The 13,551-nt window shown below is 51.8% G+C and overlaps 1 protein-coding gene across 1 annotated transcript in view; it reads right to left on the bottom strand.

The window, feature by feature from the left end:
• Positions 1-13,551, bottom strand: part of prrc2b (proline-rich coiled-coil 2B) — a 36,389-nt gene that overhangs the window by 22,516 nt on the left and 322 nt on the right. The window contains 8 exon segments of the mRNA XM_064307374.1: positions 319-478; positions 826-953; positions 1,714-2,030; positions 4,343-4,486; positions 5,294-5,357; positions 6,789-6,891; positions 8,565-8,742; positions 9,361-9,538. Of these exon segments, the coding sequence (XP_064163444.1) occupies positions 319-478; positions 826-953; positions 1,714-2,030; positions 4,343-4,486; positions 5,294-5,357; positions 6,789-6,891; positions 8,565-8,742; positions 9,361-9,475 (1,209 nt within the window). The 5' untranslated portion in view covers positions 9,476-9,538.

Here is a 13,551-nt window from a genome sequence, read left to right as displayed (position 1 = left end):
ACAGAGGGCCAATGCGGTTTTAAACAGACACCTGTGAGTCCAGGTAACGACTCCCGTCGAGTCGTTGTGAACGCACCAGGCCTCGCGGTTGTGAACGCACACCCGGTCGAGCGGTTGTGAACGCACCGGCGAGTCGCGGTTGTGAACGCACACCACGGTCGCGTCGCGGTTGTGAACGCACACCACGGTCGCGTCGCGGTTGTGAACGCACACCACGGTCCGGGCGGTGTGAACGCCGCCCGGTCGCGCGGTTGTGAACGCAGCGGAGCGGGTGAAGCCGACGGCGCGTCGCGGTAGCGGCTCGCTCGAGGCTCACGCCCAGCCGTCCTCGCAGTCGTTGTCCAGGTCGTCCAGGTCCTTCAGGTCCTCGGGGTTGATGATGGCGGGACGAGGGGCGCGGTCGCCGGGGCGACGGATGGGCCGCGACGAGGGCCGAGCGGGGCCGCGGGTGAAGCGGTTCTCCCGCCTGACCTCTCCGCTACACGGGCAGGGGAGGGAAGGAGCGAGGGAGAGAGGGAGAGACAGGAGGAGAGAGAGCAGTGAGAGAGAGAGGGGGAGAGAAAGAGCAGAGTGAGAGAGAGAGGGGCAGAGAGAGAGAGAGAGAGAGAGAGAGAGAGAGAGAGAGAGGGAGAGCAAAAGAACGAGAGAGATTAAAGTTAGGAACCCACCTGTAAACCAGTCTTTTTAATGCTCTGCACGTAAAAAAACATTTTTTTTAAAAGCGTATTAAGAACTGTTAACTGGCTTCTCCGTGAGTTTCCCCAACGCGACCGCGTGAGGCACTTCCTGTGAGGGAAAGGAGGCGCGTGGGGGGGCGTGGCTTACTTGACGGTTTCGGGGCCGGGGAACGGCGGTCTGAACGTGGGCCGCGCTTCGAACCGCACCGGGGCCACCACGGCCGCGGGCCCGTGGTCCTGGGACGAGGGCGAGTCCCGATTCTCCTTGGGACACATCTGCAAAGACAGCGGGGTTAGAGTGCAGTGGGACCCCCCCCCGTCAGCTACGGGCCCCTCAGCTGGACCTCCCCGTCAGCTACGGGACCCCCCCCCCCCCCCGTCAGCTACGGGACCTCCCCCATCAGCTACGGGACCCCATCAGCTACGACACCCCCCATCGCTACGGGACTTCCCCCATAGACTACGGACCTCCATCACTACGACTCCCCCTCAGCTCGACCCTTTTACCGTCAACCTATGGTCACTCTACTCACCTCCACACTCTCACACTCTCACTCACACACACACACACACAAGCCTGAAGGCAAAACATTCCATTTAACTGCAATCTAAAAGCTAATTAACATGTACCGCCTCAAAGAAAAAACCATTTAAAAAGCCACTGCCTGTCATCTCATCTGAAAACGCTGAACATAAAACACTAAGACAGAACTTACAGTGCAATGACAAACAGTACGATCACGCCAATTACTACAAACGCTTCACTTTCAGGAGGCATGAATGCAGGAATCCACTATATGCCTGAGGGCAAACCACAAGGAGCCTTTAACAGACTGCTGCTGCTTTTTAATCTTATCACTACGCTGCTAGAACCCCCAAAGCCCCCCGTGGGGTACTTATGAAGGCAGGGTGCCCCCCTGGGGTACTTACAAAAGCAGGGTGCTTAAAGTAGGGAACCCCCACTGGGTTACTTACAAAAGCAGGGTACCCCCGTTGGGGACTTAGGAAAGCAAGGTGCCCCCCCCCCGGTACTTACGAAGGCGGGCAGCATGTCGTGGTAGACGGTGGTGGGGTGGTGCTGCTGGTACTGCAGGACTGAGGGGGCGCTCCGCCTGAGGGACAGGGCGGGGCGAAGGGCGGGGTCCTTGGGCTCGGCGGCGGCGGAGGCAGCGGGGGGAGGGGGAGGGGGGGCGGCGACGGCGGCGGCTGCCGGGGCCGCGGCGGGGGGCGGGGGAGGGGGCGCCGACGCCTCAGCCGGCCCGCCGCTCCTGGCCTCGGGTTCGGAGGAGAGCGGCGCGGGCGCCGAGGCGGGGTGCAGGTTCCTCCCTCCTCCCTCCCGCCAGCTCGTCACGTCTGCGGGGGGGGGAGAACGGGCATCGTCATTACGGGCCTCGAACCCACACACATGCGGCTCTAACCGCCAAACACACGCTCTGCAACGTGAACATCCGCCTGCACGTCAACCAACAGAGTCGCAGGAGCGGCGGGTTGGGTGGGGTGGGGTGGGGGGGCCGTGTGGCACAGCCCCACACAACCCCACACGCTCAACCCCCCCACCTCGACGCTCCACCGTACCGCAATCCCGTCCCTCTAAGCCTCTCCGCTTCTACCCCCCCCCTTTAAATAAACACAAAAACGCATCAGGAGGGCCCGTCTCCTGTTCACCTATTCAGACACAAGACCAAGGTTAAAACCTAGTATACGGCTGGACCTAAAACACGTGATCCGGCCGACCAATGGTGTGACTTCATAACTCGGGACGACCAATGGTGTAACTTCATCACTCACTCAGTCAGTCACAGACATTCGCGTTTGCAGGGCTGGCTCCGCGGTTGCGGCCCAGCCAAAAAAAGGCCAGATTCTGTTCGTTAAGCCCTTATTATCCTTACAGGACACAAAGCTGTTCCATGCAGGTTCCCGCGGTCTCCGATAGCAACGGCGCCGGCCGCGAGCGCGTCTCGTCAGGGAGCTTCGCGTCCCAGGAGGGGGGCCGTTCAGTCCCGCGCCGAGAACGCAGAGCCGGGTCCCCCTTACATAACGAGCGCGATCGGGTACGAGGCGAGCGAAACCATGGCGACGGGGCTCGAGGGGAATGTCTGTGCAGTGCACGTTCTCCGTGCGCGATGTAAAGCTCAGCCTCTACTACGCTCGACATCTTGCATGGTTACCCAATCGAACAGCTTGCCTGACCCTGGTCCTGGAGATCTACAGTCCTGTAGGTCTTCACTCCAACCCTAACAAAGTGCACCTCGATCTACAGCTAGAGATCTACTGTCCTGTAGGTCTTCACTGCAACCCTAACAAAGTGCACCTCACTCTACAGCTAGAAATCTACTGTCCTGTAGGTTTTCACTGCAACTCTAACAAAGTGCACCTCACTCAACAGCTAGAAATCTACTGTCCTGTAGGTTTTCACTGCAACCCTAACAAAGTCCACCTCGATCTATAGACCTCACTGAGCTGCTAATTACAATTAGGAGTGCTAAATAAAATTAGGGTTGAAATGGTAACTTATGGGAGGGTATATACCCAGGACCAGGGTCGGGCTGCCCTGGCAAAGAGTATAGGTCACTCACACCAGACACATTAAAACACTGAATCCCTCAGGTCAGGGGTGCCAAACTGAACCCCAGGGGTGCCAAACTGAACCCCAGGGGGGCCAAACTGAACCCCAAGCGGGTCAAACTGAACCCCAAGCGGGTCAAACTGAACCCCAAGGGGGCCAAACTGAACCCCAAGCGGGTCAAACTGAACCCCAAAACGGCAACACGCGACCCCCAAGGGCCAAACTGAACCCCAAGGGGGCCAAACTGAACTCCAGGGGGGTCAAACTGAACCCCAAGGGGGCCAAACTGAACCCCAAGCGGGTCGCGGTGTCTGCAGGTTTTCCCGTTTTCCTTTCAATCAGCTGCCAGTTAAGGCCTTGAGAACAAGGCGCGTGGATTCCTCAGACGACCAATGACTCAGACGAAGCATTTGTGCTGAGGACACCCAGAAAACCAGCAGACAACGCGGCCCTCCAAGACCACAGCTTTACACTGGAGCCTTAGGTGTACATTAATGACGTTAAGGACATTCGTTTTGACAAGCTAACGCGCTAACATCGACCCCAAGCCCGAGCGCGTTCTGGGGAAGCGCGGCCCCCGGGAGGCGGCCTTACTCTGGGGGCGGAGGCTTGGTCCGGGCCCATACGACAGATCTGCAGTGTATCTCAGCTCTCAGCGTAGCTCAGCTCTATAGCTCAGCGCTCAGTATAGCTCAGTACTTACTCTGGGGGCGGAGGCTTGGTCCGGGCCCATACGACAGATCTGCAGTGTCTCAGCTCTCAGCGTAGCTCAGCTCTATAGCTCAGCGCTCAGTATAGCTCAGTACTTACTCTGGGGGCGGAGGCTGGTCGGGCCATACGACAGATCTGCAGTGCATCTCAGCTCTCAGCGTAGCTCGCTCTATAGCTCAGCGCTCAGTATAGCTCATACTTACTCTGGGGCGGAGGCTTGGTCCGGGCCCTACGACAGATCTGCAGTGTATCTCAGCTCTCAGCGTAGCTCAGCTCTATAGCTCAGCCTCAGAAGCCAGCTTACTCTGGGCGGAGGCTTGTCCGGCCCATACGACAGATCTGAGGCAGCTCTCAGCGTGCCCTCATAGTCACGTGTATAGCTGCTTACTCTGGGGGCGGAGGCTTGGTCCGGGCCCATACGACAGATCGAAGGCGCTTCTTTCCTTGACGGCCTTGTCCTGTTCCCCAGCTGCCTTCAGCGTCGGAAATTCCTCGTGAGAGAAGGGCTGCAGTCGGCTTGAGGCCCTTGAACCTGGAGCAGGGGGGGGGGGGGGGTGGCAGGAGGTCACGGGTTTGATTCCTAAACGGGGCATTACCCTCGAGCAAAGGTACTTAACCTGAACCGCTTCGGAAAATATCCGACTGTACAAATGGATACAGTGTAAGTGTAAATTTGTCCATCTGTTAAATGCCCAAAACGTAAATTAACCTGAAGCGATTCGGGTTAAGCATCTTGCTCAAGGGCGCAACAGCAGTGTCCTGCTCGAGTGCTAAAGTGCAAGCGCGAGTGCATCCTTGAGCAGGGTACTTAACCTGCATCGTAAAAAATAAAAAATTAAAAAATTAAAAAATAAAAAGAATCCGAAGCATAAAAAGGATGAGACTGCGGGGGTGTCAGTCAGCATCGTCATAGCAACAGCGAGCGAGGCGAGAGCTTCTGACCGAACCGGCTGCGGATGCAAAGGTTTAAGGACCCCTGCGTCTCGCGACGTTGATCATTACGGTTACGAAAACCTTACGTCCGTTTACCTGAAAAGACGACCCACAGGCTTCAGAGAACCCGTGACATTTACCCGCACAGACCAACAATTACAGAGCCAAGCGTTACCTTTGATCCATCTCTTCCCCACTCTGCAGACTACATTTTTCCATGCTGTGAAATTTTAAAACCGAAACGAATTAAAAAAAAAAAACATTAGATTATAAAAGAAAGGACAGAACGATCTGACATTAAGTCCACCCACAGAGTTTGGGTTGCAGTCTCATTACAATCGAGTGCAGACGGTGTGGGGGGGGGGGGGGGGGGGGGAGGAGCTACGTTTGACGGACAGACACTCACCATCTTGTTCTACTGCCTTTCCGTTTAGTTGTGCCCATTGCTTTGGTCCACCAGTGTTTGTGTTCTGCGGGGGAAGCCACACCAGAAAAGGAACGTTAGTAACGAGCAAGACGACACTGATGATGATGTCACCACGCAACACGTCCCTGAGGAAGGCTTTGGCTGAAACGCCGGGCGTTTTATTGCGCGGTTCAGTTCATACTGAATAAAGAACGGAGAGAAAAGCACTTTTGCCCTCGAGGGCCCTCGCCTTATTTTATACGGATGTTTCTGGATTTGCACCCACTTTGTTTGGTAATCTGTTTTAAAATTGTTCATTCGTCCTCAGAGGACCACCTCCAGCTTTTTTATCACCACAAAACACAGAAATGTGCTACAAAATAGGGGAAGGGGTGAAGAGGAAACAGATTTTTGTTTGAAAAAACCACCACTCAATTGTCTTTTGCCTTGTGTTGCTATTGGCAACGGCTCCAGAGTGGACCACTGCGCTTCGCCGAAAGTGGCTATGTTTCTCTGCCACCACCTACCCTGCTGTTCGAGAAACGGAACCAACAGCAGGACTGGTATGGCCTTCGTATCCCGCAGCAACAGTAGGCCTGGTAACGGCCTTCGTAACCCACGGCAACAGCAGGCCTGGTAACGGCCTTCGTTACCCACAGCAACAGCAGGCCTGGTAACGGCCTTCGTAACCCACGGCAACAGCAGGCCTGGTAACGGCCTTCATTACCCACAGCAACAGCGGGCCTGGTAACGGCCTTCGTAACCCACGGCAACAGCAGGCTTGGTACGGGCTTCGTAACTTGCGGAAACAGGAGGCCTGGTATGGCCTTCGTAACCCACGGCAATAGCAGGCCTGATGCGGGTTTCATAACCCTCGGCAACAGCAGGCAGGGTACAGTATTCATAACCCTCGGCAACAGCAGGCAGGGTACAGTATTCATAACCCTCGGCAACAGCAGGCAGGGTACAGTATTCATAACCCTCGGCAACAGCAGGCAGGGTACAGTATTCATAACCCTCGGCAACAGCAGGCAGGGTACAGGCTTCATAACCCACGGAAACAAGCAGCCATGGTAAGGGCTTCATAACCCACAGCAACAGTAGGCCTGGTACAGGCTTCGCAACCCATGGCAACGGTAGGCCTGTTACGGGATTCGTAACCTGCGGCAACAGCAGGCCGCATTTGAGTATCCCGGGGCAACACAAATGGACCCACCTTGGGTTCTCCACTTTTCCCCTCTCACGGCTCATCGCTGAGCTCAGTGAAAGCTTGAGCAGCCGAGATAGACCAACCCAGTGACATCACAACCTAGATTGTTCCAATACTAGTGCTAGTAGCTGAAAAAAAAGCCAAATTTGATCTATTTTTCCAGCAAATACAAGTGATTTTCTCATTTGAAAGGGGCGCATCTTATCGGAGGTCAAACGCGAGCGAAGCAGAGTGGCGTTAGCGGGAGCCTAGCGTCCCCGCTAAAGGCGCGACCGGCGGACCCACCTCCTGGCTCGCTAGCAGAGTCGGCTTCTGAAGATTGGAGACAGATTTCTGAGAAGGCAGCGGAGGCAGCGACTCCAGCGGCTGTGTGGTTGATGCAGTAGAACTGTGGGGCGAGAAGGGGGGGGGGGGGGGGGGGGGAAGAGTCAAACCCAGGGCCGTGATCACAGCCGTGCGCAAAGCCCGACAGGCTACGGCACGGAGGCTAATAAATCACACGCTCCCTTTGAAAAGCTAATGCACATTTAAAATACTATTAAATAAAAAAATGCTGATTTTTTTTTGCAACCCACAGCATATCCAGGAAACCATACCCCACCCCCAACCCCATTACTGCACAGTAAAAAAAAAAAAAAAAAAAGAAACATCTTATAACCGGCATCACAAAGCATTTGTGCAAGATGCGGCCCTTTCTCCTGTCCATGGGCTACCCAGCTTCAAAATCCCGCTGCCTGTCCTCTGACCCCAGGAACCGCCGATGCAGTAGGAGAACACGACACAGAGCGCTCATTTAGGAACGTGTTCGCCTCCTCTCCTTACATGGACGCGATGGGCGTGTCCGAGACCCGCGCCAGGGTCTGCACATCCTCGTTTGAAGAACATTTTTAGAAAATCATAACCGATTTACACAAACCAGATATTCAACAAGATCTGCAGATATTCCAGAAATTAAAGCACGGGTAGCCGCATACTTACAAAACCCGCCCGATAAATTTAAATCGGGAAAAAAAAAAGAAAATACTTCCAGCAGATCTCGTTTCTGCCTATTCCCTGTGCCTCCAGAAACAGCTGGAAGATCTACCAAGCATTTTTATTTATTAATTTATTTTTGTTACTGATATTTATATATCAGGGGGCGACATAGCTCAGGAGGTAAGACCGATTGTCTGGCAGTCAGAGGGTTGCCGGTTCAAACCCCGCCCTGGGCATGTCGAAGTGTCCTTGAGCAAGACACTAACCCTACCCTAACTGCTCTGGCGAATGAGAGGCATCAATTGTAAAGCGCTTTGGATAAAAGCGCTATATAAATGCAGTCCATTTACCATTTACCATTTTTTTGTTACAGATAACATTCCTGCCAGACAGAGTGTGTGAATAAATGGAATCGGGTTTGGTTTGTCCGCGGAGGCTGTGCTGCACTAATACACAGGTGTGAAGCGCAGTCCTCACACAGCACATTTTACAGGCTGTTCCCTGCACCAAACACCCCATCCTCCAGCGTGTCCTCGCCGCCGCCGCTGCTGCTGCTGCCGCCGCCGCCCACACACAGGAACACACACACACACAGGAACACACACTCGCACATACAGACACACACGGGTACACACACAGACTCGCACATATACACACACACGGGTACACACACACACTCGCACATACAGACACACACGGGTACACACACAGACTCGCACATATACACACACACGGGTACACACACACACTCGCACATATACACACACTCACGGGTACACACACACACAGGTACAGCACAGGCTGGCTGCAACACCTGGGGTTCACACACATGCATGTATACAGACAGAAACTCACGTGCACACAGGCTCACAAACAAGCACATATGTGCACACGCACGCGCACACACACACACACACACACACGCCCATTTCACTAGACTCTCTCCTCACACACTGAAAATTAAACATTCAGAGGTAACCTTAGAGTCCACCCACACAAAGCACCGCAGACCAACCGACTGACCGACCCCCCCCCCCCACTCCCCCCACTCCCCCCACTCCCTCTCCCCCTCACCCTCCCCCTCACCTCTTTTGATCTGGTTGTTCCTGCTTGTTTGCCCATCCTGTTCCGTCTTTGGGCACGATAATCACATTGGGGTCGTTTCCTTTGTTTTCGGACTTCAGGCTCGGGAGGTGCGCGGGGGGGGGCATCCGCCGGGCTGTGGCAACTTTGCCGAGACTCTGCAGGCCATGTCGAGGAACAACTGTGGAAAGGGGGGGGGGGGAGGAGTTTAACCAGGCACGGTCCCGTGTCACGCAACAGCCAAACCATAGGCCCAAACAAGCCATTCAGCTATACCACAACCCTCACGCCTCCAATAACACAGGAGGGGGAGGGACCAACATCACGGCGAACGAACCCCGTGTCCACAGAAAACGAACCCCGTGTCCAGAGCGAACGAACCCCGTGTCCACAGAAAACGAACCCCGTGTCCACAGAAAACGAACCCCGTGTCCACAGAAAACGAACCCCGTGTCCACAGAAAACGAACCCCGTGTCCACAGAAAACGAACCCCGTGTCCACAGAAAACGAACCCCGTGTCCACAGAAAACGAACCCCGTGTCCACAGAAAACGAACCCCGTGTCCACAGAAACGAACCCGTGTCACAGAAAACGAACCCCGTGTCCACAGAAAACGAACCCCGTGTCCAGAGCGAACGAACCCCGTGTCCACAGAAAACGAACCCCGTGTCCACAGAAAACGAACCCCGTGCCCACAGCGAACGAACCCCGTGTCCACAGAAACTGACCCCCGTGTTCACAGCGAATGAACCCCATATCCACAGTAATTGCAGTGCAAAGCTTTGTGAGGCGCCTTACCTGTAGTTTTCTGAGTTTCTATTGACTTTCCCTTGTACTTATCAAACAAGCTGAGCGAGGAATACTTGCTTTTCCCATCCTTGGACTTGGAAATTTGCCCTAAACGATCGGACATTGCGATGAAATGTCATCGAGTATGGAAGTTTTTCTTTGCTCCTCTTCCTATGGGCCTTTGTTTCTGTGGAAGACAGAGAGAGAGACGGAAACGGGACAAAAAGGGTTAAACAAAACAACAAAGCTTAATGCGCTTAATACTCTATAGAGTTTGCATAATAAAAACCACCTGGCATTAATATCCAACGACATTAAAGGAGTATTCACACGACAATTGCCTCTGAGTAGAACAAGACATCTTACCCAACAATAAGCATTCAAATTTTCACAAAACAGCTTAAATTTAATGAGTTCGAACCAATGGAGAGCTGTGCCCAGTGCAACAGAAAAGCATGCCGACAGAAAACAAAAGAAAAAGAAAGATTTGAGACCTCTAGGATAAAAAATTAAAAAAATAACCCTGTATACAACCGCCACAACCTTACGAGTTTCCCCAAAGCTGAGCAGTTTCCCCTGACTGACCCTCCCGGGCCCCTGGATAATATCTCCAAAAATAAAAAAGCGCACGCGGGGTCACTGGGTTTCTGCATACTTCAGCGAGGGCCTTTAAAAATATCGCGTTCCACCGAAAGTAAACCTCGCGGAGAAAGCTGCCGATTCATAGAGAAAACCGAAAAACGTCCATTTAATTACGCAGCCGTGAGGAGCTGCATTTAGCAACCTGTGCCGACGGCTTTTCTTGAGCCAAACCGCCACCGCCACCGCCACCGCCGCCCCCCTCACCCCCCCCCCCACCACCACCCCGACATATCTATCAGATTTCCGCGCTTTCATAAAACGTTTCAGATTAAGGCTCAGAGAAAACGCGCCACTGTTAGCGTATCAGTAAGAGCGATGAGGTAAAATTACCAGGTAAATTCTGAGATGGACCAAAGTTTCAATCACCCCGAGGTTTAATCATCTGGGGGAGGGGGGGGTGGCTGGAGGGGTACAGGGCTGGAAGCTGGAACTTTAACGGCTTTGACAGCCCCAATAAGAGGGCCGGCCGGCTGCGCCCGTCGGCCCGCCCCGCCGCGAGGGCCGCTCCTGGCAGGGTCGGGCAGGCCTGCCGCGGTGGGCGGCGGTCCAGGGGGTCCACCAGCCGACCCCAGAACCCGCCAGAAGACGACAGCAGAGGGATGCCCCTCTTTGGGCTGCTCGCAGGAAGTACGTCACGTACCTTCCGTAGCTAATGAGTAAACAACCGTCTTTTTCTGGCAACCTAAGCAGTTTACTCATTAACGCAGTTTAAAATAGGCACACTTTCGGCTGGGTGGGGGGGCCTCAACACAGAAAATATGCTTCTGGACAAAATCTGAGATATGGCCTTGTTTAACGGAATATTAGTATTAGAGGCTAGGCTTAACGCATGCATTGCCCTCTGGTGGGATGATCCCCAAAGACATTCTTTGACACGTGCAAGCGTATGTTTAATTTGGAAAAGCCAAAAGTGAGCACTCATTTTAGTGTGTAGAAGACAAACCTAATAAAATGACCTGTTCTCCCATCTACACACTACTGACCTAGTCCTCATGATGGGTTTTTAAATACCCTTAAAAGAATGGCATAAATGCAGCCAAGTGAATTCACTATATGTATGTGTGTGTGTTCATGTGTGTATGTATGTATGCGTGTGTTAATGCGGGCATATTGAATAACATTTATTGTCCACCCCTACCCAAGCCAAAGAAAATCATGGGGTCTAATTCTAGACTTAAACACTTATTCACCATTTCTGTGTCAAAAACCAGTTTAAGTATATGGCCAGACCACGGTGGGGAGACCGGAGATTCTAAAAGATAGCACGTAAATGTACTTATGTCAATCAAGAGATGAAATACCATGAAATTAAAATTTGCGGAAGCATTCACACAAAAAAACAAAACTTTCTAGGTTTGCATAACACTGGAACAAACCGGGAAGGGGTCTTATCCAAAATGGAGATCTCATATGTTCAACGGAACATACTGGTCAATATATTACAACATGGAGACGTCCACATCTCTAATACTAGACGTTAAATGTACAACATGTTCCGTCGATGTTTCAAGACATGCTTGTAGCAGTAACGATTACTATTTGCATCAATTCATATAAAAATGCATCTGAAAAATAAATTTCGAATTTAAAATGTCAACGTTCGCCGGCCTACTCCACAGCAGCTCACCTTGGTTGCCCTGGTCATCCAAACATACAAGAATCAGACCATTTTTGTGGACATTTTTCAGCCATTTTACCCCACGACAGCTGCGCCTTTGTACACTTGAAGCACATCAATAGGAAAGACGGTTGATTAACTAGCCACGCAAGATCAAATTCAGGAACTGGCTTGTGATTTTTACTAATTTACGTTAGCAAGCTACTAGCAATATCTACAGGGCTTAAACACCCCCACTCCCCCCTAGCTAACATTAGTGATCAGGGAACAGATGCTTATCCCCGTGATAAAGCCCCCGTTCGGGCCGGGGTGATATACGGGACAGTGAGTTTCCCCTTGGGAATAAAGCGGGCTAATCGCCTGAACACTGACACCGTTCCGCTGGGATAAGGGTGTTAGCCAGCTAGCTAATATAGCTAGAGGAGCTCCGGTCCTGAAATGCTCCCCGTTGCGCTTGCGACCGGATACCTAGACTTTCACGTCCATTTTGTCATTCCCAAAGGCAGGATCCAGCCAGCTCGCTGGCGACGGAGTTCAGCAAAACACCGACTGTTCTGTGTACGAACACGAAGAGCCCTTTAAAAAAAACACTGTGCAGGCACTAGCAAACCAGTCAGAAAACACCGTTAACAGACAGAGCAATGACGGATATAGCGTTAGCTACCTTGGGTAACCAATGCTAGCTAATGTTACGCTATTTCAATTTACGGATGCACAGTGTCCTTTATCATATCCATATTTATCTAGACAGCTAAATTAATAACGTAATCAACACCACCAATACAAGTTAGTTAGCCACTTAGTTGGCTCACATTCTCACACTGCAAGACTTAGACAATTTCATACAATTTTGTCTTCCGGCTGGTTAACAATCTCGACCTTGTAAAACATATTTCAGTAACTAAACTATGTCGGTTTATCTACGTGGGTCAATGTGAGCTAGTTCACGTTAAAATCAAAGACTAACCGAGGCGAAATTCAGATCAAAATGGCACAGATTAGTTAGGTAACTGGTCAGAAAGCAAAGCATAGAAAACCGATGGTGTTTCTCTCCTAAGGGAAACGCGCGTCCCAATTTATCACAATTCTTTCAGTTTTCGGATGTTGGACAACAAATGAGTTAGTTAACGTAAGGTTACCTAAGATTGTTAGCCAACGTTATGTAAATGTGCTCATAATGGCAGATCTGACTAGAAACTATTTACCAGGCTAACGTTAGCCGTACACCAAGGCCCTCATAAAAACGAAATCATCAGGCGTTAGGTTCGCGATCAGCCCGCTTGCCTTACCAATATTCCCAAGTACTTCCAGCTTGATTTGGACTGCGCTACAACATCGGGAAAAATAAACACACATTCAACTGGATAACCATAAACGCAGAACGTAAAGCTAACGTTAGCCTCACCAAGACAGGAAAAGTCCGCAGATATTCGCCGTGTTTCAGGATGAAATATAGCTGCTCGGCTAGCACGACCCGAAACGCACATCCAGCTTAGCCTAGCGTACTATAGCCATTTCACAGCAAAACAGTTGCGATTTCGCAACCGTACGGGCAGCTAATCAGCTAGCACGTCAGCTATCACTAAAGATTAATCTCGATTAACACAGGATAAGGTTAAGGGAATTAAGACAACTTACAAAAAAAGACTTCAGGACGAAGACACCGTTGTTGCCTGAAGCCCGGAAACCTTATTTCACAAAACAAAACTGCAGATAGGAAGCTAGCAAAACCGACTACATTAGATTAATAAAGTTTGGAGCCGAACCCCCAGAGTGCAAACATGCACCGTTAAGATCACAATACTAAATAAATACTTGCCTATGAAAAAACGGTAGAAATTGCGCAATTATGGCCCAAACCTGCCGTTTTTCCCTAAAAAGCGAGAAGCGCGGAAGAGAGGAGACGGCTAGCTGTGCTGATTAAAAATGGCTGCTGCCAA

The sequence above is a fragment of the Anguilla rostrata genome, chromosome 14 (assembly GCF_018555375.3).
Source record: "Anguilla rostrata isolate EN2019 chromosome 14, ASM1855537v3, whole genome shotgun sequence".
Lineage (NCBI taxonomy): Eukaryota > Metazoa > Chordata > Actinopteri > Anguilliformes > Anguillidae > Anguilla > Anguilla rostrata.
The sequence above is the reverse complement of the archived record's forward strand: the minus strand, read 5'-3'. Positions and strand labels throughout refer to the sequence as shown.